The 15,403-nt window shown below is 37.2% G+C and overlaps 1 protein-coding gene across 1 annotated transcript in view; it reads left to right on the top strand.

Annotated features, from left to right (window-relative positions):
- LOC114354030 (tyrosine-protein phosphatase non-receptor type 4-like) overlaps nt 1-12,565 on the top strand; it is a 36,769-nt gene extending 24,204 nt beyond the window's left edge. Inside the window, exon 4 of the mRNA XM_028306259.1 lies at nt 12,404-12,565. Coding sequence (XP_028162060.1) covers nt 12,404-12,565 — 162 coding nt within the window. The remainder of the gene's footprint in view (nt 1-12,403) is intronic.
- The last annotated feature ends 2,838 nt before the right edge of the window (nt 12,566-15,403 follow it).

A 15,403-nucleotide genomic window follows, 5' to 3' on the forward strand; every position in this document is an offset into this window, starting at 1 on the left:
GCGGGAACACCGTTACTTCGCACAACGAATATCTTTAACGCAATCATCCAACGCTTCTGTTTTCCAAGGGTTCTCAAGTGGACTACAAGGAAAAACTTTCCGCTCCCCAAAGTACTTACTTAAGACTGATAAGGCTTGATTGGCAACAATTCATACAAGGCTCGCGTGCGATTATCCCATTTAATTTTAATCATGTCTTTATTGTACCGGGAACGCGTTATGTAATTGGCGTATACTTTTACAATGCACAATTAAAACGTAAAATAGTAATATTTTATAAGCACGCAAACTTTTTAATTGTAATCTTAATTAGACTGGATTGCGTTGTAGGGACCGTTAGTTGGTGCACATTAAGCCATCAAAAGCAGCCAAAGCAAAGAACTGATAATTGCATTCTAACTTTAGTGTCGTTGCATAAAAACCTAATACACAACCCACACGTTTAAAGAAAATGATGACGTACGGTTATTAATTAATTTAATTAATAACCGTACGTCTACTTGATCTATCTATCGTCTAGAGACTTGATTATCTTTTCTTGCAGTCTTGATGGTGGTTAATTCAAGCTACACTATTGGTTTTTATTATGCAGAACACGGCGCGCTTATTTTTTTGCATAATCAGGTGCCGTGCGATTGCTGTCAAATACCTATTTGACCGCAATAGCATTTGATGTTATGTTCTGGCTTCTGGCTACTAAGATAAGACTACATTTGGGTGCATGATGCCCGTTTTCACCATCAATCTCTAATTTTGAAGTGACCCCTATGGTAACACATAACAGGAGTTTTGTTTTCATAGGGGTCACTTAAAAATTACAGATTGACGGTGAAAACGGGCATAACTCTACTAAATGTAAAGTTATTAGTAAGTGTGCGGCAAATTAATTGCAGTAAAGCACAGTACTGTAACTTATTGACCAGTCACTTTGTGTTTTACACTAATGTATTTGTAAAAGGATTTGTTAAAACCGTCCATTTATAAAAGAGGCTTATAATTTCTAAATCCAATCGAAGTCATTTTAATTCGCTCACTCATCTCATCTCCAATCTTTAGGACTTAAGATCTATAATCCCAATAAGAAAAAGCGCTGAATGTATGCAAAAAGGGATAATCTCATGTTGAAGATTAAAAACCAAAAGTCGCCGTAAAGGGACCTGAAGGGACTTATGCCGTTTTCCAAATTACCAGCTGGATTTTATCTTCATGTAGACTTAAAGATAATCATTACAATAATGTACTGTCTGCAGAATAAGATTTTTTTTTTGTTCCAAAGTAGATGCCACGGTATTTAGCTCGATAGGTATAGTGCCATATCCTTACAAAAACCGAGCTACATTTTAGTTTTTACTAACAAATAGAAAAGAAATTGAAAAAAAAATTAACACGTGATTTTTTACAGCGAACATGTAGAGATACACATAAAGGTAAGCACTAGTCTACCAGAAAGGTTTTCATGTAAATTGTTTCTGTGAAAAAGTTATTAGAACTCACATTGAACCATGCTTCAACTCTACGCCCTAACTCTGAAATTATGCACGTTATGATACGCACTTTTTTATGCAAAACAAGGCAAGGTGTTAAGTGAGATGCAGTCTAGGATGGTACATATTATCTACCCTGTAAGTGCATGTTCACTCTCGCCAAAAAAAGCCCAGATTAAAGTGTTTGTGAAAGACAGGAGCAGGCAGCGAATTCCAGTCCCTAGCTGTTCGCATTATAACATAGATATCGAAACGCTTAGTGCGAGCTGGTGGAACCTATGTGCCATTTTCCATAATATTTCATTTTGTAATCCTAAGAATGTAGGCATGTAGCTTGTCTCCTCTAAAAGACGTGATCTATACAAACAATTGCAGCTGGAAAACTACTTAAAAAATTTTTCCTCTTACAAAGTTACAGGCACCAGTCAGTCACTTAAATAAATAGAGACTTATTATCGTAATCCCCACGTGTTTTATCTTTTGGTGATCATTCCAGTAAACAATGACTCAAACAAACAATCACATGACGGAGGATCATGATATCTGACTGCTATAGGTTCTCAAACTTAGGTAAGTACTAACGCCCGTATTCACAAACATTACTATGAGGTCTCACAGTGCGCGTGGACGCACAGGGTAACACACGAACCAATCACAGAGCTCTATCTAAAATTCAATTCTTATATTATAGTTTATATTATGTACCTATCTTCCATCTTAGTTAAGAACATGTTTTAGGTACTTTGACCTGACAGCAGACGTCATCCAGTTTGGCAAATCCTTTAAGATGACCAGTACATGGACCAATAAGCAGTACAGTGCCTTATTATTGGTGAAATATCAGTGGTTTTTGAAATAAAATGCCTTTTTCTCCGTCAGGAAATATAATAATAGGCACTGTAAATAAACCGCCACCGGCGGGAGGCGCCTGGATGCGAGCGGCGCAGGACCGGTCTTTGTGGGAATCCTTGGGAGAGGCCTTTGTCCAGCAGTGGACGTCTTTCGGCTGAAACGAACGAACGAACGAACTGTAAATAAAAAGGGTGCTCTGACCCTATTTAACTATACATATACTATTTAATTGATACAAATATTGTAACAATTAAAACCTGACATACTGGATTTGCAACGTACCTACTGCAATTGAGCATGACTCAGCCAGAAATCAATCTCAAGTGGTCTAGCAACGAGAGATAGCTTTCGTTTGAAACCCGTTTCATCTGCCCGACTCATTGCGGACAATCAAAACCCTTAACGAATGAGAAACGACAAAAAAGTGCAGCTGAACTCTTAGAGAGGTTACACATTGGAGAAATGAGGACATACGTTACTGGTCTTAACTTACAGCACAACCTATTTAGGCCCGGTTTGACCAAACTTTATCCGAGAATAACTCCTGGTATGACTGGCACATTGACAGTTTCAGTATGGGAAATATGTCAAAACTGACGATTTATTCTAAGATTAATATTTACTATTGTTTGGTCGAATCCACCCTTAGTCAATAGCCTTTTTTATCCACTTTGACGAAGCTTTTGGCCTTCATCTCACATGATGGAAATAATAATGAGATCAGGCTGAAGATGGAAGCAAGCTTCACTCGGAATTGTCAACCTCAGAGGAACTGACTATCTTACCACCAACTGCCGGAACACAAAAATGATGCGAACATTGTTGTTACGGAGACATTTATTTAAATGGGCTGTCAAAACGTGACTTTCCCATATATTTTGCATGGTAATGAGGACTCTGACATCATCAGATATCAAACAAACTATACTGACTGTTTATGAATTTCTGTAGTGGTTCTAAAACGGCCTACTATGCCAAGAGGTCCCAGGTAGGGTTGCCAGGCGTCCGGCTTTAGCCGGACATGTTTGGCTTTTTAGGGACTTGTCCGGCCAAATATTGCCTTGTCCGGCTTGTCCGGCTTTTATCAGGCTTTTTATTTGGTTGCCGCGCCAGGTGAAAGTCGAGCCACAGAATCATATATGAAGCGCACGCTGATAGTACTTACTCATGAGCTGACACTAATTGCACCCCCCCGTTACATGTCCGGCTTTTAGGGTAAAATGTCCGGCCAAATGAAGCACAAAGTCCGGCTTTTGTGAGTTTGGACCTGGCATCCCTAGTCCCAGGTTCGATTCCAATGATGATGAAATTATAATGATGAATTTTAATTACTGTGACGGGTCTGGGTTGTCTGGTTAAAAACTAAGACTTTAGTACAAATACTAAAGAAGCCTATTCACTCGTCTTAGATACTGGTTCTACGAATTCAGAAACATACAAAACAACGGGAATTTCTTTCATGATTAGCTGTAAGCAGCGAGGAATGACGATATTAGGTACTGTGCCGCTAACCCGTCCAGTGTGAATGGACTCTTATAGTTAAATCTTCCAACTAATCAGGAAGAGGCCTATTCTAAAACCATAAGAATTCCAATTCGTATACGAAGCAAATATAGAAAATATAGATTAATCGTACAGAATTAAACGTAATTACAATAAATTAGTCTTACTAGCGATTTGAATTTAATGCCTTAAAAATAAACTTTTAGTTCATTAAATTTTATTATGCCCTATTAACACTACCTTCCACTTCATTCAACTAACTACCTAAGCCTTAGTATTAACATCAAATTCATTTAACACTATGGCATTGACACCAAATTCTGTTAGTAATATCATAATAGAGTTCTTTCAGGGCATTTATACTCGTACAATAATAGTGTTCATCGTCATCATTTCATATTATAGTCAAAAGTTGTCCACTTACTAGTTAATGAAAGCCGCAAAAAATTAGGTGATCTACTTTGAGAAGATCCTAATTAAAGATGATCATCCGTCCATCTTAATTTATAGAGATTTGACTCATCCACTCATTGACACATATTTTCATGTTCTCCATTGCATTGTTGAATTTTTCATAGAATTTATCTGTAGATTTTTTTTAGGATTTTGGTCTGGAACGCTCAAAATTGTTTATTACGTAGTACAAGCTTTGCGTAGTTTGGGACTAGAAGGGTAGTGTAAAATGTCCAAGGATATTTATTTATTATTATTTACCTGTTATCTACCTGACCCGGCGAACTTCGTACCGCCTATGTTCATCAGAAATAATACGGAAATCTAATGGTGATTTTTTTTTCAAATTGGTCTAGTAGTTTCGAAGCCTATTCCCTATCACAAACAATAAAATCTTTCTTCTTTATAATATTTGTGATAGAATAAGTTTTTATGGCCAGATTTTAACAACTACTAACTCTAACATAGTCAAAATTAGCTTGAATATGTATCTAACCTACTTTCAATCACATCTGGCGATAGTCCATCCATCAAGACCTTTTGTTATGCACACGTATCATCGGAAACGTCAATCACACTTTAAATAAGTCCTTACGCATTCCCACGAAAAGTCAAGGCTCCCAAAGTGGCCAAAATACTGTTGCTCATACATGCATAAAAATAAAAATAAAAAAAACTTACCGCTAACTCCAAAAAGTTCGAAACAAAAACGTCGCTGTTGATATGTGATGATTTCAGGTTTACCGCAAAAAGGAACGTTACCGAAAAAAACTCAAACGTAGCTTGAGCCTATCGAAAAACGGAGTTTCTTCTTGAAAACTTTCATCTTTCTTTTCACGAACGGATCCACCGTGACAGTTTTGCACCAAGAATTCAAAAGAGTCTCACAAATCGTCCAACATTTTTTCTCCGGAATTTTCAAATGCTGGCTGAATATTTTCAAATACCGCCGCCGTCGAAAACTCTCAGCTTTGTGGTTCGACAGAAATCTTTCGCGGGAAAATTCAAAAATAGAACACAAAACGCGTCACTAAAATCGTAATGGCGCGCGACCGTAAGGAAGCCATAAGTGGACTGCTATTTTGACCGCTCCTTGCTCTGTATTATTTATTTTTATTGGTAAATTAGCCTGCACAAGTGTACAGGATCTCTGCCCACGCGATATTCGTACACGACTGAGCTCAAGCCCGCACGTCTTCAAATTCTCTTTAATAATTTAAGACTGTTTGTATATGCGATACAGATCTCTATAAAAGGCGTGCATTGAGACAAAGCATTAATTAGAACGGGCAGTAACTAGAGTTCGTATGAATCTTTGATGCGAATGTAGTACAATCAAGTAGAACGGCTTATTTGTGACAGATTCGTTTTCGCGATCACTTAACGAAGCTAACTGCTGTACAAAAGAAAGCCTCTAGACAAAATGACATCGTAATAGATTCGACTTCGTAATCGCTTCGACACGATATTTTGTTTGTAAGAAGTAATTATTTCGCTACATGAAGCAATCCTTTGAATCGAAACTGAATAATGTCATGAAGAAAATAGCATTCATTGGCGATGTCAAACGTTACCGATCTTAACAGTTACTATCAGGAAATATTAAACCATTTTCCTAATAGATAAGAGATACTTCTGATAATATCATAGTTTATCTTAAATACGGCAAGTTAGCATGAGGTTTGAATTTCTATCGATGCCTTTTTGATATGTTTTGGTTTGTTATTTAACTTAATTGTCAGCTTAAGAACCCTTCTTCTTAGCACAGCTGGCCCATTTATTGCCAGGAAGCGTGTAAAAAAGCTTTTTAAAAGCCTATTTGTGCCTTTTCAGTTTACTCGTACAAAATTGCAACTAAAAAATCTATCTAAGAAAGTCAAAATCCACTCATAACTTTCATTAACTTTGATAACAACTACCAGACTGAAAAAAGCCTATGTGTAGAAAATAATAATGAATTTTATGACTTTCAAAATTCAAGATTTTGGTAATATTGCCAGACTAAGTTATAGGCATGGACCTATAAAAAAAGGCGGACGGAACTCGCGCTACAACAAAACTGTGACGCAAAATTTTGGCGTTTGTCTATTGTGTGAGTGAATTTAGGGATGCCATGTTAGCCAAAACATTTTACCCATTTATTTTAAGAAAAACATAGATCGGCAGATGTTACTTGGAAATGTAGACAGAATTATTCCGTGCCATTTTAAAAGGATGAAAGGTGCGTTGAGGTAGGCGCGAAATTTTCAATGTTAAAATTTTCTTACATTGTTTGCAAGTCAGTGTGTCAGGGTATGTAGTTATGTACATAATGTTGATCAAAAATGATTCACGCAGTTACAAATTACGAATCTTGTGTATATTATAATCATAATCTTATGCATCATCAATATATTATTATTATCTCTGATAGATTTTTTTTAACATACAACCTGACACTGACTTGAAATCAATGTAAGAAAATTTGAATTTTGCAGTTCCACATTTTTGGGAAGGATCAAATTTGCCTATGAAAATATATCCCATTAAAACACAATTATTATGATAAATTATTTTATTTCCATAGTGTGCGTAATAAATAACTAAAAAGTCCTAAAATTATTATTAATTTCCCATATTTCGGGTAATTTTCCCACGTAAATAACTGAGAACACTGGTCTTTGACGTATTATTTTTTCGAGTGAATGACGTTTGATTTCAATTAATTTCAATATTTTAATGTCGGGAAATAAGTGATTGGATTATTATTTTGCCTGTGAAATGTGATTCCTTAATTTTTGTTTGTTCGAACAGAACGGTTTTTACACAATTTCATCACACAAGACATGTCGAATTCGTGTTGTTTTTTCGCTGCTTAAATGTGTCAACTGTGTGAAGTTTGCACTCGAAGTGGTGTAACAGGGTGTGAATGTGTGCGTGCCGGCCTGTACGTACAGGCAAGCTGGTGTATCCTAATGTCACAGTATTTTGTTGATGAGAATCCGTCCGACTTTTTTTATAGGTCCATGGTTATAGGTAACTAAGTGCTCGGTTAGCGAAAGTACCCGGAAAGCTGCAGTACGAGGAATGGCGCCGTATTACGAGGAACATCACTCTGAATCGTGATTCACAATGATAACCACGACCACTCTGACAAGAGTGTACCGACTGAGAAGAAGAACTTATAGGTATGTACCTAATGAACAAAATTAAATTAATATGAGGTGATGATGATGATTCTATCAGTAGAGTTACTAAAAGATCCCAAACGTACTGTGGCATGCGTCTCTTGAGATAAGTTACTGTTTGAAATCCTTGTACCGTGTCTCCGGTGTCACTGAGTACATTCGTGATGGGACAGATTCGTATAGAGATGGTAATACCACCACTGAAAAAGTTCACTGAAAGATATTTTCTCGAACGGGCTTCCTGCGCCGACCACAAAACAAATAAGATTTTTTTTAAAGAATGATAGAAACACAAATAGAACGTGAAAAAAAAAGAACGTGAAAGAAGAAGCTTTTTGTTAACATTGGCAAGAAACCCGATTTTGTAAGAAAAAGGAAAATGGTTGTAGAAAACTTCATGTTGTAATGGTTGTAGAAATTCAATTAATCAAAAAGTCAAAAGCCACACTCAAAAGTGATCTCCTCACTTTTGACGATAACTCGCTTTGAACCCAATGCACGATGGGCGTCATGAAACCTGCTTTCAGGAATATCTACCCCATGAAAAACAATAGAACTTATAGATCTTTGTTCTATTCTTCGAATTTTGATTGCCATTAAATAAACGTAGAACATCTGAAGAGCCTTATTTGCAGCTATAGAAAAACGTTACGATCTGGCAAAGTAGAATAGGACCACTCCCATTCGTACTGTGGGGTATTGCAAAAGACGACCAATAAGTTTTCGACCAATAAGACCTCTCCAAACCAAGGCCAGCATTTTACTGTAGGCCAAAATAGCATCTTATCCTCTATTTACATCTGGTAAATTAGAAAGGGCCGTACTCCTGCTGTGGAGACTAACACCCTGTTAATTTTCCTGATATACTATACTATAAAAATAACACATAAAATTAAAAATGGTTAAACCAACTCACAATAAATACTGTGACGCAAGTAGTATAGAGTTACAACTATAATTTAGTTCTTAGACAGTCCGCCGCCTACAACATGCTCCTAATAAAACATCTTAGCAAGCAGTCAGCACGACCAAAGAAATCTTTAACTTGCATTATAACCGTAACTTGTCCTTCTAATTATTATAAATGCGAAAGTTTGGATGTCTGGATGTTTGTTACTATTTCACGCAAAAACCACTGAACGGATTTTGATGAAACTTTACAGTATTATTGTTTATAACCCAGAATAACATATAGGCTATAATTTATGACGATCTGTGACAAGCGAAATTTCACGCGGGTGAAGCCGCGGGCAAAAGCAAGTGCTCCTAATAAAACATCTTTGCCAGCAGTCAGCACAAGCACGACCAAAGAAATCTTTAACTTGCATTATAACTGTAACTTGATCATTGGATTATTTCTTTCGTCTCTCAATTTGGGAACTCTCAATTGAACTGACAGAAACGTTTGTAACCTCGTTAGCGAGTTTGAGAAATTAATGTTAAGAGCTTTACGTTTTAGGGAATAACTTTTAAGTATTCATAATAAATGTAATAAGCATTTTTTGTTTTACAGATGGATATAAGTTACTTTTTTACCGCCTCTACGTGCCAGTAGTAGTAGTAGGTAGTTAGTGACTATAAAAATGTGACATCTAATTCCATACAAAGTATAAGATAGTATCTACTACTAATATTATATTAACTGTGTACCTACTTATCTCTTTTTTATACATATTTACGAGTCATCATCATCATCATTTCAGCCATAGGACGTCCACTGCTGAACATAGGCCTCCCCCAATGACTTCCACATCGCACGGTTGGGTAGCGGCCTGCATCCAGCGCCTTCCTGCTACCTTTATCAGGTCGTCGGTTCACCTTGTGGGTGGACGTCCCATATTTACGAGTAGCAAGGTGTATTAATTTGTGTGGTAAGAACTAGGCTTCGCTGAACTTTCATAAAAATATTAACAATTTTCAAATTAAAATTTAGGTTAAATATTAATATTACACTTTAATTGATTCAGTTTTCGTACTAACTCGTTACATTTATTGAAAATAGTCATCTTTAATTTTTGATATTCATGAAATTATTAAATTAAACATCACAGTTGGTAAATAAATTACATAAATTAGACTTTACAGCACGCTGGTGTGTTTTATCAAATTGAGCAATTCAATTTTGTTATTTAAATTAAACTAACGAGAGAGATTTTGATTAGTTTTGTATAACGCATGCATGACATTCGCCTCTGAATGTTAAAAGTTCAATGACGTTGCTTTTAATAAAAATTCGCGCGACTTTTCTATCAAGACAAGTTTAATTGTTAGTTAAAAGTGCTTATTTACCTACTTAGTCGATAATTCACTCATTTAATTGTTTAGTTTAATAAGATAAGCGAGTGAGGTTTTAAAAACTGACACACTGACTAACACACTAATTTTATTCATCTAAGCGATTTTTTCTTCACTTCAATTTTTAAATTTCGTTCGTCGATTTTCTTTTGTTTTGACATTAAGCCATCGACCACATTTTCTTTATTCCTGTGATTTGAATTTAGAATGCTGTGTTCTTTTTTTTTACGATTCCTGTGACGCAAAGGCATAGCTGAAACGCAGCCTATCTCGATTCAGGCACACTTCACGCCTCCATGCTCGCCGCAAAGCGTTGCGTTCTCAAGCATCTCTTGGCGTAACTTTAAGCCGGTGCTTTAACCACTAAAATGGACTTTAATTTCAGCGGGCTAAATCTGAATATGGTTTGGAGAGTTCCTTTTTTGAGGTCCCCTTTGAGTCTGGACTCAAGATTCAACTCGAGAAATTCGCAGTTTTCAACAGATAAGATAAAATTTTGTAATATTACGTTACAAATTTGATATCTATAGAATGGTATAGATGTTACGGTTAATGTGATAAATTGAAAATTATTAATAATAACCGGTTATTATGAATAATTACCGACAGTCGCGGTAAAAGTGATAAATTAATCACATTTAACAGTGATTATTTAATAATTCAACCTTAGTACTAACAAATTTCATAAAAGAGAACAACGTCTTGTGTACGTGCTCGTGTACAGCCAAACTTTTGAACGTTTTGATATTCATATATTAATATAATTTAGCATAATGAGTTTGGAATGTTTCTTGCATAATATTACTTTTCCACATTTACCAAATCATGCGGTAATTATTCATAATAACCGGCGATTATTCATAATTTTCACATTTATCACTTTGACCGTAACATAGACATTACGTAAAAGATAACATCTTGGTTAAACCTACCGATGTAGATAGGACAATGTTACACATCGAACCATATGTTTTTGTGTTGCAAAATAACACTTATTTGAACTATTTAAGATGCAGCTACGATAAGCTTGATGTGCTATCGTTTCAGACTAAAAAGTTGTTTACAATCTTCGGAACAAGGACGAATGCTACAAATCATTTTATCTTATTATACCTACCTAATATTATTGTCTATGATGTAGCACTTTCTCTAAGGTCTTCTGTACTTAGTTACTATCACAGTCTACAATGTCCTAAAACTAATCCTGTCAACTGTTCCACTAAGGGTGGATTTGACCAAACACGAGTAAATATTAAACTAATATCTATACAAATATTATATTATAAATGCGAAAGTAACTCTGTCTATCTGACTGTCTGTCTGTCTGTCTGACTGTCTGTCTGTCTTGCTTTCACGCCTAAACCACTAAACCGATTTTGATGAAATCTGGTATGGAGATAGTTTGAGTCACGGGAAAGGACATAGGATAGTTTTTATCGCGGTTTTTGAAACAGGGACGCGCGCGATAAAGTTTTTCTGTGACAGACAAAATTCCACGCGGGCGAAGCCTCAGAATAAATCGTCAGTTTTAACTTATTTCCCATACTGAAACTGTCAATGTGCCAGTTATACCAGGAGTTATTTTTGGATAAAAGTTTGGTCGAATCGGGCCTAAGGGCCCTTTCCTACTGCAATCCGGGACCCAGTAGTGCAGGATCTGCACTGCAGAAACTGGACTATCGTGTGAACACACAAGAAGTGTTCTTTTATGATGGTAAGTGATTACCGTCGCTCATAGACTAGTGCAGGGTTGGCGAACCATGGCACGCGTGCCAATGATGGCACGCGACATAATATTTTGGGCACGCCACCAATCACAAATTCAGTAATTCAATAGTAAATAATGTGTTTTGATTATGAGCTATCGTATTTGCCGTCATCAGTTAGTGCCACTGTAGAGTAAGGTCGTGTCACTCACCAGTGGTGCCACTTGATAGCATTAGGTGTTAATTTAATGGCACGTGTCTATGACTACTTCAATTTTTTTTTTAAATAGTGGCACGTTCAAACTTAAAGGTTCGCCATCCCTGGACTAGTGCATAGCAATAGTGCAAGTGTGTTTGAAATTCAAATTCTAATTCGAAATCAGTTTTTGCTAGACACTACCTAAACACTGCTAACGGGATGTTCATGTGATTAAGGCTGAGTACTTTAACTTTGACAAACGTCAAAAATCTATTAAACTCCATACGAAAAGCACCGGTTAATGTTATTGTTTTGGTTAAAATCACGAGTACTGAACGGGCTCTTGAAAAAACGAAATATATCCGTGGAAAAGAGCCCTAAGAAATCAAACCCTAGACCTCAGTCAAGAAGTCGGTCTAACTGACCACTAACCCTCCACTTTTACTACAAAACTGTTCCTGACTTCACCCTAGGGACAAGGGTTAAGTAAATAAAAACTATTTACTTCTAAGGGATCTTGAATACACCGACCTAGAATCAGAGTTATTCAAAGCAAAGTCATCTTAAAGAGAAGGGATTAGGATCAAAAATTGACTGTAAAAGTTTTGGGGTACCAAGGATGGTTGGGCAGAATGGAGTTTTAAGTATGCGTTTTGTGCACGGTTTATTGTACAGGGTCAATGTGGTAAACTATGTTCATTAGAGGATGCAGTGTGTAAAATAACGTCTATTTAATGGTTTTAGAATAGATTCTCAGATGCTTCAAACTTGGAGTGCAAGTGTGGTTGTGTTCCCCAGTCAATGAAGCACAGTGATGACTGCGTGCCCAAACAACTGCACGCAGGAAGATTTATGAATGCTGCTGACTACTCCACTCTAGTAGAGTTTTGGGCTGACACTGTGTAGGTTTGTTGTCGATACGACAAGAAGAAAAAGAAATGGATTAATCCAGCAAATTGATAATTTTTCTAACAGTTAGTTATCCCAACTAATATTATAAATGCGAAAGTAACTCTGTCTGTCTGTCTGTCTGTCTGTTACGCTTTCCCGCTTAAACCTCGCAACCGATTTTGATGAAATTTGGCATAGAGATAGTTTGAGTCCCGGGAAAGAACATAGGATAGTTTTTATCCCGGTTTTTGAAACAGGGACGCGCGCAATAAAGTTTTTCTGTGACAGACAAAATTCCACGCGGGCGAAGCCGCGGGCGGAAAGCTAGTATGCATATATTTTAGCTCCGTATAAATTTTCAGTAAGTAGGTCTTTCAGCAGTACAGGTGTCTTCAGTAGTCGATTTACAGTTAGATCTATTGAAAATTAAATATGACGAGGCTTTGAATGACATTTACATGAAGGCAAAGAAGCATTTTTTGGTGTAGGGGAGACCGACCTGAGTTGTAACAGAGGAGAGTTGTGACATTGTCGATTTTTTTGAACTTATAAAATAACTAGTAACAGTGCGCGTTTTTAGTTCAAGTCTCGAGCTAACAAATGCGCACTGTTGCGAGCTCGCTGATAGGTTTCCAAAAATCAACTCTCCTCTGTTACAACTCAGGTCGGTCTCCCCTAGATAAGAAACCCACCTACTTAATGTTCTTAGATTTCAATTACGAGGACGGAACCGAGTTTACTTAGACTAAATTTAGGTAACTAACAGCCTACAAAATTACCCAAGTACTAGAAACTAACAAGTTCAACTTGATGAGCCTTCAATAACATGAAGCTACGTTTCAGGGCTATTTACTTGCTCTATGAGTAGAGTCACCATCACCATCCTTTCAGAACTCTTTGAATTTGTATCAGTACTTTTCCAATTACTAGATTGGACGTAATTAGGTATTATCATTATAATCGAAGGTTTAGTACAAGTCGACTTAGAACCAAAGTTACACTAGTACGCAGAACTGACGGCCGATGGAGCAGCAAGATTCTGGAGTGAGGCCACGTACGTACCGGAAAGCGCAGCGTAGGACGTCCACACACAAGGAGGACTGACGACCTCATAAAGATAGCAGGAAGGGGCTGGATACAGGACGCTTACCAACCGGCCTATGTGGAAATCATTGGGGGAGGCCTCAGATCATCCCTTCTATAATATGAGGGGGAGGCCTATGTTCAGCAGTGACGTCGAGACGTCCTGTGGCTGAAATGATGATGATGATGATGCTCCCTAATAAAGACAAAAAAAGAAGTAGATGCGACTTTTTTGTCATTACGACGATTTGGTACATATTTGTTTTATTGATATTTAATAAAGTATTCCTAAACCTATCCACCTCACTGATCTCTTAATCACGATTAAAATTTAAAAAAGCATTTTCTCGGTTCCCATTGATTGAATTATGGTGAGAAATCAATGAACATTTCTATTCATAAATCGGGGAGCAGTGTCGTCAGAAAACAAAACCGTGTTAACGCGGCTAAGTAGCCTATTAAAGTCTAGACCGATTTATAAATACGGGCTTAAATTTAGCTTGTACAGTCAGCTGAATGTGTCCCGGTTTTTTTGCAGGACAAGGCAGGTATTTGACCGCAATCGCACCTGATGTTAAGTGGGATGCAGTCTACGATGGTACATATCTGCCCTGTAAGTGCCTATTCACTCTCGTCTTGAAAAGGCCCGGATTTTAATATAAACAGATTATTCTGGCGCTGCAGAACGAAGAGATCCGACCACAAATAATAGGAAACGGCTAGGGACTAAGGCTAGGCCAAAGAAGAAGAAGAATTACTTAGACAAGACTAAATTAAAAATCCTGACCTGCTTACAATAAAATGGTTTCCTCTTGCTAGGATTTATAAACTAGTTTACCTTGAAATAGTTTTTAAATAGGTAAGTAGCAAGCTGAAAATGGCAATGTACAGCAAGGTTCTGGAGTGGAGGCCACGTACCGAAAAACGCAGCGTGGGACGTCCGCCCACAAAGTAGACCAAAGAAGACTCAAGGAAATCATTGGGGGAGACCTATGTTCAGCAGTGGACTCCTGTGGCTAATGTCGGCCGTTTGGTGTAGTGGTTCGAAACGGACTACTATTCCGGAGGTAGCGGGTTCGATTCTCGCACAGTACAAACATTTGTGTGCATGAACATATTTGTTTGTATTGGACTGGGTGTTTTCTATGTATAATAAGTAAGTACGTATTTACAAAAAAAAGTATTTAAGTCTATGTTTATATCCGTTGTCTAGTACCCATAGTACAAGCTTTGCTTAGTTTGGGGCTAGAAGCGCAGTGTAAAAATAATATCCAAGGATATTTATTTATTTAAAAAAAATGCTTTGTCATTGCCTTATAGACCAGACTTGGCTGGTTCCATTTTGAACTGTTTTGTTGTGTATCAAGCTGCAGATCTACACAGAAGTAGCAGCAATGGGAGCAAGCGAGAGATGAAAAATAAACCCGTTGGTTACAGGAATGGGCCTTTTTTTGTCGCGGAGGAAATGCTTTGCGCACCGTCACCACTGCCGGGGGAATGGGAATGGGCCTGACTGTACTTCTCCAAGGTCGAACCACTCGACAAACGTTGACGGCTCATAACCACCTGGTTTACAAAACTGTGCTTAATGAGAAGTATTTGTGGATGTTTAGACCTGCAGAGGAAATGAGCTGTGCCTTCACGTGCTGGCATGGTTGATGATGTGATGAGTCTGAGACAAACCGTATATATAAACTTTTATCTTGTCATGATGACTAAAAAATCCCTACCTCTATTTTGAAAAGCTGACAAAATAAAGCTACTTCTACA

Source organism: Ostrinia furnacalis, unplaced genomic scaffold (assembly GCF_004193835.3).
Source record: "Ostrinia furnacalis isolate ACB-3 unplaced genomic scaffold, ASM419383v2 OfSCF1913, whole genome shotgun sequence".
Taxonomy (NCBI): domain Eukaryota; kingdom Metazoa; phylum Arthropoda; class Insecta; order Lepidoptera; family Crambidae; genus Ostrinia; species Ostrinia furnacalis.